At 44.1% G+C, this 14,196-nt stretch overlaps 1 protein-coding gene across 2 annotated transcripts in view; it reads left to right on the top strand.

Annotated features, from left to right (window-relative positions):
• The window catches only part of LOC141146676 (ATP-dependent 6-phosphofructokinase, liver type), a 199,051-nt gene that overhangs the window by 134,069 nt on the left and 50,786 nt on the right, over positions 1 to 14,196 (top strand). For both annotated transcript variants that reach the window (XM_073633124.1, XM_073633123.1), the window contains 3 exons: positions 5,032 to 5,095; positions 13,375 to 13,521; positions 13,791 to 13,861. In XM_073633124.1, the coding sequence (XP_073489225.1) occupies positions 5,032 to 5,095; positions 13,375 to 13,521; positions 13,791 to 13,861 (282 nt within the window). The remainder of the gene's footprint in view (positions 1 to 5,031; positions 5,096 to 13,374; positions 13,522 to 13,790; positions 13,862 to 14,196) is intronic.

Genomic DNA, 14,196 nt, shown 5'->3' on the forward strand with positions numbered 1-14,196 from the left:
ATCGTCGCGCTGCGCTTGAAAGCGGCTGTTCTAGGGCACCGTCGTATGACATCCTCCCAGAATGAGAGCCGCACCGCTCCTTCGTCATTTGACAGTGGGCGGGTGGCAAGTGGTTAATTGCTTCTCGTCCGGGGCTTTTTATAAAATGACGTTCGGGCAAGAAGCCTATTGTTCTAGGAGGATGTTATATGACATCCTCCCGAGAATGTGCCTCGCATGGCCCATCGCACGAGTGGTCACAGCGGACACAGCAGATGAATAGTCAATGTACTGGTCCGTTCCCAGTAACACGTGATCGCTGTGACCAATCACAGCAGATCGCATGACAGTTGTAAGCCATGAATGGCTTCCTTTCATGCCATTCATTGTATACAATTGTGTTGCTGGCTATGATTGGTCACAGTGATCGCATGGTACAGACAGGGTCAATCACAGCCCATTTGTACCATGTTAGTTGTGGCCAATCACCGCTAATCACAATAATATGTCTTCACTGTCACTGAGTAAAAAAAATAAAATAAAGTACTGCTATAAGCAAACAGTATGTTAAAAAAAAAAAAATATATATATATATATATATATATATATATATATATATATATATATATATATATATATATATATATATATATATATATATATATATAACATTTTTTTGTACATACTGTCACCAGTCAGTGTCCCTGGTCACCACCACACCTGTTATGCTGACGCTGTACTGCACTGGTGACCGTATGTTAATAAGAAAAAGTGATAAAAAATGTTTTTTCGCCTTTCAGGAGAGCTCCTTAGAGAGAGCGTATCCACCTCTTCACAGGAAAAGTGACAACGCCCCTTTAAATTCAGCTGCTTCCACCATGCCATCAGTTTTAGTGTTTCCTCCACCATGCTCTGCACTGCTGGGGAACCAGAGGGGCTGAGCTCTCTCCAAGGTGGGGATTACAGGCAGTACCTTCAGTTTTCATACTCGAGATTAATTATTGGTGGGCCTTCCCATTTGCTGTGTAATTCACGCTGAAGCGCAAGTCACACTATCACTCCCCCCGTGCACATGGGAGGGGGGGTTGCTCCGATGCCTCTGCCGGTTTATAGAAGTGATAGTCTGCCGGCTGTTGTCGGCCCCAGGTGCTCGGTAGGGGGTGGGGGGGCGGGAGTGCTCAGACAGAGCATGTATGCCAGATCTAGGCATGTAAGCGCCGAGTCCGGGTGGCAGGTGACGTCGTTCCGGTGGGCGAAGACTTCCAGCGGGGCATAGCAGCACGTGGTTCCTGCTGCTGGAACGTAGGGGGAAGGGGCAGGTCATCTGGCCGGGGCTTCTTTCCACTCCTCGAGCATGGGAATGCCAGAAGGAGCAACCGTTAAAAGGAGCACAGGCGGCGGCTGCTGCAGCACTCGTGATGGAGGAGGCAGAGTCTCCAGCATCGATGGTGGATGCAGGCGCCCAGGCTCCTGGCCAGGACCAGGTAGGAGAGGTGCCAAGGCGCCTCTTTGCTTTCTTCACTAGGGTGTTTTGTTGGTGTGTGGTTAAAGCTATGCAGCTGTCTGCTATGGGGGCACTTTCCTATTAGTTCAGCACGGATGGGAGACTCTGGGGCACTTTGGAGTTTGCTTTGGACACCGTTTCTATCCATCTCTGTTCGTATTTGGCCAGTATGTCGCCCTAATAGTGGGTTTATTCTGCCTTATCGAAAGCCACCGACAAGTCAGAAAACTACCCTAATAGTGGGTTTATTCTGCCATATCGAAAGCCACCGACAAGTCAGAAAACTACAGAAAGAAAATGGCCCTTATGCAAGAACTAAGGGACTCATGGGCCAAACCGCTTTGCAGATCTTGCATCGCAGGTCTAGTAATGCAAGAGTCCACACAAGAGTGTAAGGAGCTCTTTTCCTCAGTAAGAAAGGAATTGGCAGAGACCCTAGGGACAGTGCGTTCCCTTATGAAGCAGCAGGTCCAGAGTTCCAGCCAATAACAGAGCTCCCAGTCCAGTCTTCCTCCTCTCACTTCTAGACCAATTGGTGGTCAGAGGAACAGAAAGAGGAAGAGGGCGTCCCGTCCTGTCTCTCCCCCCCCCCCCAACACCTCAACAATCGACTCAGGAAGACGGAGAGGGAAGAGGAGACAAACGTCTTGGATCAAACTAACGCTAGAAGAAGAATAAGCCCAGCTGTCATTACATGACAAAATGTACCAGGGGCTAAAGGAGACTAAACATTTTTCCTGTCCCTAAAGTTCTGACCGATACAATTTAAGGAGTGGAAGGATCCAGATCAGCCCTTATTAATTCTGCCAGGAGGGCCCTCTGACTTAAGACCTAGTCAGGGGACTCAGCATCAATAGTGAATTTGTGCTGCATTCCCTTTACCGGAGATCTGATGTTTGGACCAAAATTAGAGACCATTCTCGATAGAACGACGGATAAGAAGAAGGCATTTCCACAGAAAAAGGTGGTGCAACAAAGGAAGAATTTTCGTCCTTTTCAGCAAGCCCATAAGGAAAAAGATCAGGCTCAAAAAAGACCCTGGAACCCCCAGAGGGGGAGAGATAGAGGAGGGGTGCTCTTTAGACCTCCTGAGCAAAACTCAAAAAAGTAATGACGACCACCTGCCGGTAGGCAGAAGTCTGCAAGCTTTCCTGCCAGGTTGGTAAAAGGCAACAAAGAGCCTGTTTGTTCTAAATCTAATCAGTCGAGGCTACCAGGTAGAATTTTCAGACACCCCCAAGTCGTTTTTACATTACAAACCTTCCGAGGGATCAGGAGAAAGCCCTGGCTATGACGTCTCTTTTAAGAGAACTGATCCAACAGCGGCTTTTACTCCCAGATTTTTCTGGTCAAAAAACCATCTGTGAAATTTCCTCTGATTCTGAATTTGAAGATTCTGAACTAATCTATAAAGTACAAGACCTTCTTAGCAGAAGGCGGAATGGTCATTAAACCAAGAGTTATTCCAGACGATCACGGAAAGTTGGGGTCTTCCTCAGGTGGTCCTCTTTGCAAACCAAATAAATGGAAAAACATCAGCCGCCTTCTCTCTCCAGAGACAGGATCAAGCACTCGGCGTGGACGCGTTCGCTCACAAATGGGACTTCCCCTGTCTTACGCTTTCCCCCTCGTTTCAATTAATACCAAGAGTGTTGGCAAAGTTCAGAACAGAGTCCACGGATCTGATCCTAATTGCTCCCTATTGGCCGAAGAGACCCTGGTTCTCAACCTTAATGAATCTCTCAGCAAAACCTCCCTGGAGATTACTGATCGGGGAGGACCTTCTGGGTCATGGTCAAATTCTTCATCCAGATCCAGCGTACCTCAATCTAACCGCCTGGTTTCGGAGGAAGAAATTCTAAGGAAAAGGGGACTATCCGAAAAGCTCATCAACATCCTTCTAGCAGGTAGGAAGAAGGTCACCAGTGCAATTTACTTCAATGTCTGGAAATGTTATTCCTGGTGTTCCAGCAAGAACTTTTAATTTCATTAGCACTATTTCAGTTTTAAAATTTCTCCAGTAAGGAATGGAGAAAGGTTTAGCAGCAAGTACTCTCAAGACGCAGGTAGCTGCATAGGGAACCCTTGATAGTCAGATTTTTTAAGGCTATGGCAAAAATTAGGCCTAGGCCTCTTATTAGTTTTCCCAAGTGGGATTTATCTTTGGTTCTTCAGGGACTCACCAAGTCACCTTTCGAGCCACTAGAAGATACATCTTTAAGATTTCAGACCCTAAAGAAAATACTGCTGGTTGCAATACCATCTGCACGTAGAATCACTGAAATACAGGCATTATCAATCAAGGAGCCCTTTACACTCTGGACGTTAGAAGGTGCCTCCTAAATTATTGGATGCAACGAAGAATCTTAGAAAGTCATCTTCTCTTTTTGTCCTAATGGAAGGAAGTCACAAAGGGGATTAAGCTTCCAAAAGTACCCTAGGAAGGTGGCTAAAACAGGCTATTAAAGAAGCTTACCTGACCTTACGGATGGAGCCCTCTGGAGGGAATATTGCCTCACTCTACACAGGCAGTGGCAGCTTCGTGGGCAGAGAGGGCCGGGGCATAACCAGAGCAGATATGCAAGGCTGCCACGTGGTCCAGTTTCTCGACCTTCATAAGGCACTATAGGTTGGATCTGCTGTCAGCCTCAGACCAGTCCTTCGGTAAGAATGTTTTACAGGCAGTGGTTCCACCCTGAAGTAAGTTCTTGGTTATCTCCCAGGTGATGTCCTGAAAGGCGAAGGGAGAAAACCTTAGACTTACCAGTGTCTGTATTTCTACGAGCCTTTCAGGACAGCAGCTACTTCCCTCCCTAGGTTATTGTGTATGGTTCATAGTCACTGGGCTCAGTATTTGTCTGCTTATGTCTTCCAGCATGTCCAAGGAATTCTCGGTAACAACTGATGGCATGATGGAAGCAGCTGAATTTAAAGGGGCGTTGTCACGCAGTGAAGAGGTGGTGCTACGCGCTCTCTAAGGTGCTGTCCTGAAAGGCTTGTAGAAATACCGTCATCGGTAAGACTAAGGTTTTTACTTCATTTTCCAAAAACATTGTGACAAAAAAATTACAGCTTCAAAAAAATGTGCCATGCCTCTTACTAAATACTCAGGGCTGTTTTTTACGCTGGGCAGTTGCCCGGGGGCCCCATCCAGGGGCGATCCTCAGCTCTGCAATCTGCTGCTTTAGTTGATTGACTGCACTGGTTGCTCACTTGCTAGAATCTCTCTCTCTCTCTCTCTCTCTCTCTCTCTCTCTCTCTCTCTGACTTAATACTATACACCAATTTGGGTTATTTTCACGAAAGAAATGTAGCAGAATACATTTCGGCCTACATTTATGAACAAAGATTATTTATTTGCAATTGTTTTTAACCTAAATGAAGAAAAACATTTTTTTTTTTTTAAATTATATGGGTACAGTGTTGCATGACCGCGCAATAGTCCTTTAATTGAAAGCTGAAAATTGGCCTGGGCAGGAAGGGGGTAAAAGTAGAAGTGGTTAAACAAATGAGCTCCTAAATTTACACTTACTAATTTTATCTTGTAGGAGCTTTGAAAATAACTGGAACATATACAAACTTCTTGCACACCAAAAACCACCAGAAGAGAAGGTAATCGTGGTTTTAAGGTTTCTGCTGTGCATTGTTTTTCTCTCCTCTCTACTCAGTCTTTGTCCATATCTACTAGAACAGTTTTTTGTTTTTTTTTGCGTCAGTCACTATCATGGATGCTGGCTGCCATTGCTGAGCTCTCCTGAAAATGCTAGTTGCTTGGTGATCACGCTGAATGTCTTCCTTCAATACCTAGAGTCCAGGACTCTACTCTCTTGACTTACCACTCCAAACTCTAGTGCTAGAGACAGCCAGGCAAATAATATTTTCAGAAAAGGGTCTGCAATGGCAGATTCCATGCAATGCAGTATTGTGTCAACTTCACTAACTTTTGCAGCTGGCTTGACTGCAGGGATTCTGGTTCTAGGTATTTCCTGCAGGTTATGTTATTTGTAATGACACTTTAGGGAACCTTACCTCTGCAGTCAGTCACTAGTGTACAGTTGGAAGAGGGCTTTTTCTATAACCCGGGATAGTTCTAGAGCCCAAGGCAATCTCTGTCCACGTGATTGCTGTTCCAGAACAATCTCTCTCATTCTTTATCAAATGATAGGCATTTCAAGACAGTTTTCTATCTGTAGTTGTCTAGAGCAGTTTCTCTCTGCATGACAGGCACACTAGTACAGTTAGGTGACTTTTATTTCCCTCTGTCATTTGTGTTTGTTTTTTTTTTCTTTTTTTGCTATGAGACCCAAATTATGGTATGTCTTCAAGAGTCAGATGGGAAGCTTTTTTTTCTAATTTGAAGATAGAGATTCTCACTGTTTTAGATGGAATATTCTTTAAAGGAAAATGAAAAAAATGAAAGAATCCTTTAAAAAAAAAATGGCAGTCCCACACCTGTTTTTGAAAGAGCTAACATAATTTTAGCACCTTTTACCAAATGCTTTTGTTATATAGTCATGTAAAAGATTGTACACACCCCATGGAAGTTGAACTTTCCCTGATGGCTTCATGTCGGCCTACCTCCAGGGTATGCCCCGCCCACCCCCTAAACCTGTAAGGACCTAATTCATAATTTTGACTCCTGCCTCCAGGATGGTGTTCCTTTCCTTCCCTCTGCACTGTTTGGATCGGATGCAGTCTCCTACCTCACTGGGTTAAAGATCTGGCAGTCCATCCAGTCAAAAGTGAGTTCTGGATGTAGCCCCTGAAATGCCTGCCAATGGCCACAGTGTATGATTTCTGCCCAGAAAGCTGAGATTCTAGCCTCACTTAACAACCTGAGGCTGACAGCCGAGTTTATGGTGGAGGCCTCAATTGATATAGTAAAGTCTTTTGCTCGAGTGATGTTTAACGCAAGATGAGCCTCATGGCCTTGTGTTGCAGACCCTTCTAGCAAACAAGGTTGGTGCAAGATCCCCTTTTTTGGGCCAGTCCTTGTTTGGGGATAAGCTTGACGTCACAATTACCAAAGCAACTGGAGGAAAATCTGGATTCATCCCCCAGGATAGAAGGCTGATCCGCCAAAAAAACCCTGCCTTTGGTGGACCATCTAGAACCACAGAAAAGAAGGCCAGAGCCTACAGGCCAGGGAGAGAATTCCGGAGGTCCTGGAATGCTGTCTCAGGGCAGAAGGTCAAAAGAGCTGCCTCTTCTGCTGGTCAGCAATTCCAGAAGTCATTTTGATGGTGCCCCTGTCCATACTTGCTGTGTAGTGGCCAGGGTTAGAAATTTTTGGTGAGTATGGGCAATAAGTATTCCAAACTGTTGGGTGTTAAGAACCATGAGGCAGAGATTTTCTGGGAATTCCACCAAAGACCGGGATCAAAATTTATGCTGACAGATCTTTCTATGGTCAGAAGACGTCTTGTTTACGTATGTGACCACCCTCTTACAACAGGAAGCGATAAAAGCAGTGCCTCATGACGAGCGGTTTTAGGGAGTTTATTCACCACTGTTCTTAGTTCAGAAAAACTTGGGTGGATGGAGACCAGTCATAGATCTGAGGTGGATGAATTACTTCATAGTAAAAGAGCATTTCCAAATGGAGTCTTTACAGACGATCCTAAAAGTAGTGAAGCCCAGGGATTGGCTCCTTTCAATAGACCTAAAGGATGTGTATTTCCACATACCTATCGCTCCTCACTTTCAGTTCGCAGTAGACAGCCTATACTACCAGTTTGTCTGCCTGCCCTTTGTGTTAACCACTTCACCCAGAGTCTTCTCCAAGGTGCTTCTAGCGTTGGTTGCTCAGTTCCATAAATGCGGGGTTTGCATCCACCATTATCTGGATAATATCCCAGAGATAGAGCAAGAGACTCCTGCGCTGCTCGCGGACTCCTAAACTAACAGGGGGGCACTGCTGCAACACCTAAAAACTGCTCCACACAGACAAAAACGCATATGAAATAGAGGGGGGTGGTGGTTGCGCTGTGATGGGGAAGGGGATGGGAAAAAAGGGGGGGGAATCTACACTAGAGTGTATCTGGCAAATATGCCAAGTGACCTGAAGGTAAAATATATAAAACAAAACACAGCACACTAGTGTATAATAAATGACTAAAAAAGTGACTAGTGCATATAATAAACGAATGGATAGAAAGCACTAAATAGTGTAGGTATAAAAGCAAAGTGGTAATGAATCACATAAAAATGAGCAATGCACATGATAAGAAGGGCAATCACACTGATGACATATAATGCATATCTCACTAGGTGCACAAAAGAGCTAGTGAGTAAATCTTAAACATAAATCAGAAACGCTTGACCAATAAAATACATCAATAAATAATGATAAATAGTGATGGCAAAAGGAAATATAATTCCAGAAAAATATAGAAACCGTGGATCTCCAAATGTATATATAAAAATATAATGATGGTGTTGAATATAGACGACAGTCCCACCACCAAGTGTAATAATGCTGGGTCACAATTCAAGTAGACATCCAAACAAATTGACAGGTGAAGGGAGGGGGGTGGTCTTTGATGGGGGCACCTCAGTGAACACAGGCCCCTTACCTTACAGCTGTAAGGTATACAGAATAAAAGACACTCAGTGGAATATGGAATCCAGAATGGTTGCGGCTGCCGGTATGGCTTGTGAATGCAGAGGTATCACATACGGAAAAAACATATAGACAGCATATAGTGTGATACCATATGACACTGGGGGGATGGACGAGCTGAAGGAGGAGGGGGGGTTGCACTCACTTTGTGGCAGATGAGCGCAAGCCTCAATCCACGAGTGCCGAACTCGTATAGTCCACACTGCTGGCCGTAGACCCCTCTAGCATCTCATATCTCCTGTGGCTCTCCACCCGTCATCCGTCATAAAGATAATGTGGTAGCAAGACAAGAAGACCGCATATAGCGTAATCCAGTACAGTAAACACACTTTATTTATGTTAAAAACAGTGGTACACTTACAAAAAACAGACAGCTGGGGGGTATAACTCCGCGAGCGCCGTGCTCGTAACATCAGCTGTTGTGTGGCAGCGTCCCGTGCTCCTCTGAAGAAGTCACGTGACATGACGACACGCGTTAGGAGCACGGGACGCTGCCACACAACAGCTGATGTTACGAGCACGGCGCTCGCGGAGTTTTACCCCCCAGCTGTTTGTTTTTTGTAAGTGTACCACTGTTTTTAACATAAATAAAGTGTGTTTACTGTACTGGATTACGCTATATGCGGTCTTCTTGTCTTGCTACCACATTATCTTTATGACGGATGACGGGTGGAGAGCCACAGGAGATATGAGATGCTAGAGGGGTCTACGGCCAGCAGTGTGGACTATACGAGTTCGGCACTCGTGGATTGAGGCTTGCGCTCATCTGCCACAAAGTGAGTGCAACCCCCCTTCCTCCTTCAGCTCGTCCATCCCCCCAGTGTCATATGGTATCACACTATATGCTGTCTATATGTTTTTTCCGTATGTGATACCTCTGCATTCACAAGCCATACCGGCAGCCGCAACCATTCTGGATTCCATATTCCACTGAGTGTCTTTTATGCTGTATACCTTACAGCTGTAAGGTAAGGGGCCTGTGTTCACTGAGGTGCCCCCATCAAAGACCACCCCCCTCCCTTCACCTGTCAATTTGTTTGGATGTCTACTTGAATTGTGACCCAGCATTATTACACTTGGTGGTGGGACTGTCGTCTATATTCAACACCATCATTATATTTTTATATATACATTTGGAGATCCACGGTTTCTATATTTTTCTGGAATTATATTTCCTTTTGCCATCCCTATTTATCATTATTTATTGATGTATTTTATTGGTCAAGCGTTTCTGATTTATGTTTAAGATTTACTCATTAGCTCTTTTGTGCACCTAGTGAGATATGCATTATATGTCATCAGTGTGATTGCCCTTCTTATCATGTGCATTGCTCATTTTTATGTGATTCATTACCACTTTGCTTTTATACCTACACTATTTAGTGCTTTCTATCCATTCGTTTATTATATGCACTAGTCACTTTTTTAGTCATTTATTATACACTAGTGTGCTGTGTTTTGTTTTATATATTTTACCTTCAGGTCACTTGGCATATTTGCCAGATACACTCTAGTGTAGATTCCCCCCCCTTTTTTCCCATCCCCTTCCCCATCACAGCGCAACCACCACCCCCCTCTATTTCATATGGATAATATCCCGTTACTGATCCAGGACAAAGGTCAGCTGGAATTACATTGCAGGCTGGTAATCACAAACTTACTGGAGTTTGGTTCGTTTATAAACTGGGAAAAGAGCCAGCTAGATCTATCTCAGTTTCTAGTTTACCTGGGTGTGGAGTTGGATACGTGCAAGAATATGGCATCTCTACCGGAGGCAAAGATTCCTGCTGTTCTAAGAAGTGTGAATGTGGCATGATCAGCCAGGCAACTTTTATCTAGAAGCTGCCTCCAGTTGCTGGGCACCATGACGTCCGTAATACCGATGGTGCAGTGGGTTCAGTGGTACCCTCGGTTTTCTCTACCAGTGGAACTCTCAAGAGTTATTCCAGATAATATTGATAATCCTGATGATGAGGCAGGGCCTTCTGTCATGGTCAGAGAGGCAAAATCTCCTATGGTCTCATTCTCACCTTCCGGTAACCTGGAAAGTGATTACTTCGGATGCCAGCAAGACAGGCTGGGGAGCCGTCTGCAAGGGTCATTGGGCGCAAGGCTGGTGAACCACCTGGTGGAGGAGGTAATCTCCAACAGGTTGGAACTGAGAGCAGCATATCGAGCCCTTCTTGCCTTCAGTCCTTTGATTTACAGGGGACTTGATGAACAACATCACAGCAGTGGCTTATGATAGGAAGCAAGGAGGCACTCAGAGCCGCTTCCTCTTGGGGTAGCCCATAATGATCTGGGCCCAGTAGAACCTCCTCCTTCTTTCAGCGGTCTATGTGCCAGGCCGTATCAACCTCCAGGCAGGCTATCTGTTCGTCCCCATCTGTGTCCCAGCAACCCGGAAGTGCTGAGTACCCACTACACCGCTGGAAAGACACAGGACCCAGGACAGAGGATACCCTCCACCGGCCCTTGACATCTCTACTACCCAGGAACATGCGGATCAACTGACACTATTGTTTACAATGCTGGACTTTATCTGCTGAAATGCCCCCATTATCCCATCGGAGCATTACTATCCGGTTCCTTGATGGTGGTTCGGAACAACCATTTAACAGCCTACCCAGACCCTCTGTAGTGGGGGGTCATGGGTTTTTGATAAGCAGCCAGTATCTCTATTGGTGGTGGATCTAACACCTTATTTTCAATCATCAAGATTGTTCACATTTCAATCAACACTTGGGTGACCTATCCCATTTATTGTATGGACTTTAACATAGTATTTTATAATTTGCACTATTGCACATGAAAAAGCACTTTTGTACATTTATTTAATGCATATGCTTAGTGATGTGTATTATATGCATGTTTCATATACCTTTCACAAGGTTTTGCACTGTATGATGGCTGGTTGTCATTCATAACATTTGTTTCATTAGCGCAGTTCCATTTTTTCATTGTTTATCTGTTCGTAGAGCCCATGGGCAACAACGAGTTGGCACTGGTGCCGAAGGCGTTTCAAGAACTAGTAGCTTGAGCCCTTGTACCAGAATTGGATCTTTTGTGTCTCAGAGCAACACAAGATTCCATCATCAGCGGGCAATGCAGGCAGATGCGATCAGTGCAAAGTGATCCTTTTGGACGGCCTACACCTTTCCCCCTATGCCTCTCATCTTGGCTTTCCTGAACAGGTTGGTGCAGGAGAATGTCAAGGTTTTGGTGGTAATTCCAGACTGGCCGAAGTGCGCAGGTGTTCATTGCTGCTGCGGCTGAACACGGGGACACCTCTGCCCTTGCCTGTGAGGCTGGACCTTCTATCCCAAAGTTCTGTCCTCCACCCGGCTCTGGAAAAGCTCAGATTGATGGCCTGGAAATTTAAAAGGCAGAGGTTTGTAAGTTTGGATGCGCCTCATAGGTTGTGGACACCCCCATGAAAGTTTGCAAGAACAGCACAAATAACATCTATAATGGTGTCTGGCTAAAGTTCCTGGAATTAAACAGCGTCAGGGGTTTTCCCCGCAAGAGCCTTGAGTTTGTCATGTCCTCCGATTTCTTGAGAAACGTCTTGATATGAGCCTGAGTGCAAGCACGCTCAAAGGCAATGTCTCAGCTATTTCGGACTTTACTGAAGTTTAGTGGGCCTCTGATGGACTGATAGTTTTACTACAGCCTTAAGAAATTGGACTAAGGCCTCCCAGACCTTCCACATTTTCCAAATGGGATCTGACGATAGTCCTTAATTTCCTGTTTGCTTCAAGATTCATTCCTACCTTTCACTTAGATGGACAGGAGATTAGCCTGTTGGACGTCGGGAGAATCCTGTCGGTCTGTATTGACGCTTCAGATCATAGGACTGTCTGTGATTCCTGGAGGGTCGCATAAGGGGGCCAGGGCCTCAAGTAGTCATCGCTTCCTGGATTGTAAAAATTGTCTCCTTTTGCTTATAAGGATAAGGGGTTGGCACTTTCAGAGAGAATTACAGCACACTCCATGAGAAGTGTCTCAACCTCTTGGGCATCCGTCCGTAGAGTTTCGGAGGGGACGTGGTCATCCATACACACCTTTCTTTTGTCTCATTATTGTATGGATCCATTAGCTTTGAAGACTGTTTATTTTGAAAAAACTGTAATCTCCTCAGCCAGAGGCGATAATAAATTGTTTTCACATCATCCCACCCTGATCATCTAATTCCTGACATGCAGCCATCAGGAGAAAAACAGAAAATGTGTTCTTCATACTTGCATACATAATCTTCCTTTCCTGATGAGCTCTATGTCAGCACAGTCTCACACCCAGGTGTGAATGCTCTAGCTACGGAAGTCCATCCTGGAGGAGGGGGTCAAATTTATGCATTAGGCCCTGACAGACTTAGGGAGGGTTGGGCATACCAGAGGTGGGCTGACACGAAGCTCCCTTTAGGAAAGGAAAAATACAGTAAATATGAAGAACAATTTTCCTCTTGGAGGTAATGAAAATCTAACTTTAAAATGTTTTTTTCCTGGAGCTCCACTTTAACATTTAAGAGAAGGCAAAGAAAAGAGGTAGGTGTGAAGACCAAACAGAAAAGCAGAGAGGTGTTGCAAAAATCCCGCACCAACACTGACCAGAAACCAGAATTGGCATTGCCTTTTTATATTGTACACGATATTTAATGTATAAATTTGTTGATTTTTTTTTTCCCTCAACCAATAAATGTCAACCAGAATTGGAAGAATAGCTTGATATTAGGATGATTGCAACAGCTAGGGCCATTTTCCCCATTATATTCTGTATTGCCTCCTGTATGGCAATTGTGAAGATCCATATAGTTGTGGTTTGAGTGTTTTTAATATTGTTTTGTGGGAATAAGCCTGCAGTCATGCTGTACTGTATTTCACAATGCTAATGTAACATGTTCAGGCATTGAGACCTAGATTTACAAATAAAATGTTCTTATGGATAATAAAAACAATACGTCCCTTGCTGTACTAAATTACTTACTGTTTATCACCAGACCCTTACACGCAAAAACAGTGGTGACTATGTCCCAGGTAATCATCGTGCCTGGAAATGTATGTCAGCTAAATATTTCAAAATATTTCTGTTTATACTGTACCTATGAGCACATTTTCCCTGGCTGCATACTTTCTTATCTGGTTTTATTTTTTTTTTTCACCGTAGAATACAAAGGACAATGTTCTGGAAGCCATAGAAATGTGGTGTAACACAAGCTGGGTATTTTTTTAATGTAAGATTAATTTCTGATGTTTTTGTTCTCCCTTCATAGAGTAACTTTAGTATGGCAATCTTAAATGTTGGTGCACCAGCTGCTGGCATGAATGCAGCTGTTCGGTCTGCTGTACGAATTGGAATTTCACAAGGTCACAAAGTCTTCATAGTGTATGATGGATTTGAAGGCCTTTCAAAAGGACAGGTGATTCCTTCATTCTTTTTGACCTATGAGCAGTGTTTGGCATACCAGTAGTTTTGTTTTATATAAGGGAGGCTAAAGCTGGCCATATATGGATCGAAATTCAGCCGATTCATCAGGGAGCGGCCGAATTTCGATCCATATATGTGCAGAGTGCCTCTGTGTATCACCTGAGGCAAGTCACTTTAGTGGGTATATGTAGGGTCTACAACCACTTTTATATATGTTCTAAACACCACTGTCTTTTTTTGTTTTTTTCTTTGTTATTCAAGATTCAGGAAGTCAGCTGGCATGATGTTGCTGGATGGTTAGGACGCGGTGGTTCAATGCTAGGGACAAAAAGGTGAGCCTCTATGCCAAAAATATAATTGTACACGGTATATTGTCATTATTGTTATTTTGCAGTATTAAAGAAGTTATGATGTAATGTTCTAATGTAGCTTCAATCAAGCTTCTGTATGATTTAGTATCAATAAAATACAACTGCTTCATTTCAAAAGTACTATTAACTTTTACTACCTCTTAACAGGACACTGCTTACGGTTTGCTTCTCCTATTAATAAATGTGTATGTAAAATAAAATGAAGGTGTTCTATACGTCAACCTTTGGCAGAAGATCCAGTTAGGCTTTGCAAGATTCAGATCAGTGAAGAACACGTTCTGGTGACTTCTCTGTGT

This window comes from Aquarana catesbeiana, linkage group LG06 (genome assembly GCF_042186555.1).
Source record: "Aquarana catesbeiana isolate 2022-GZ linkage group LG06, ASM4218655v1, whole genome shotgun sequence".
In the NCBI taxonomy this organism is placed as follows: Eukaryota; Metazoa; Chordata; class Amphibia; order Anura; family Ranidae; genus Aquarana; species Aquarana catesbeiana.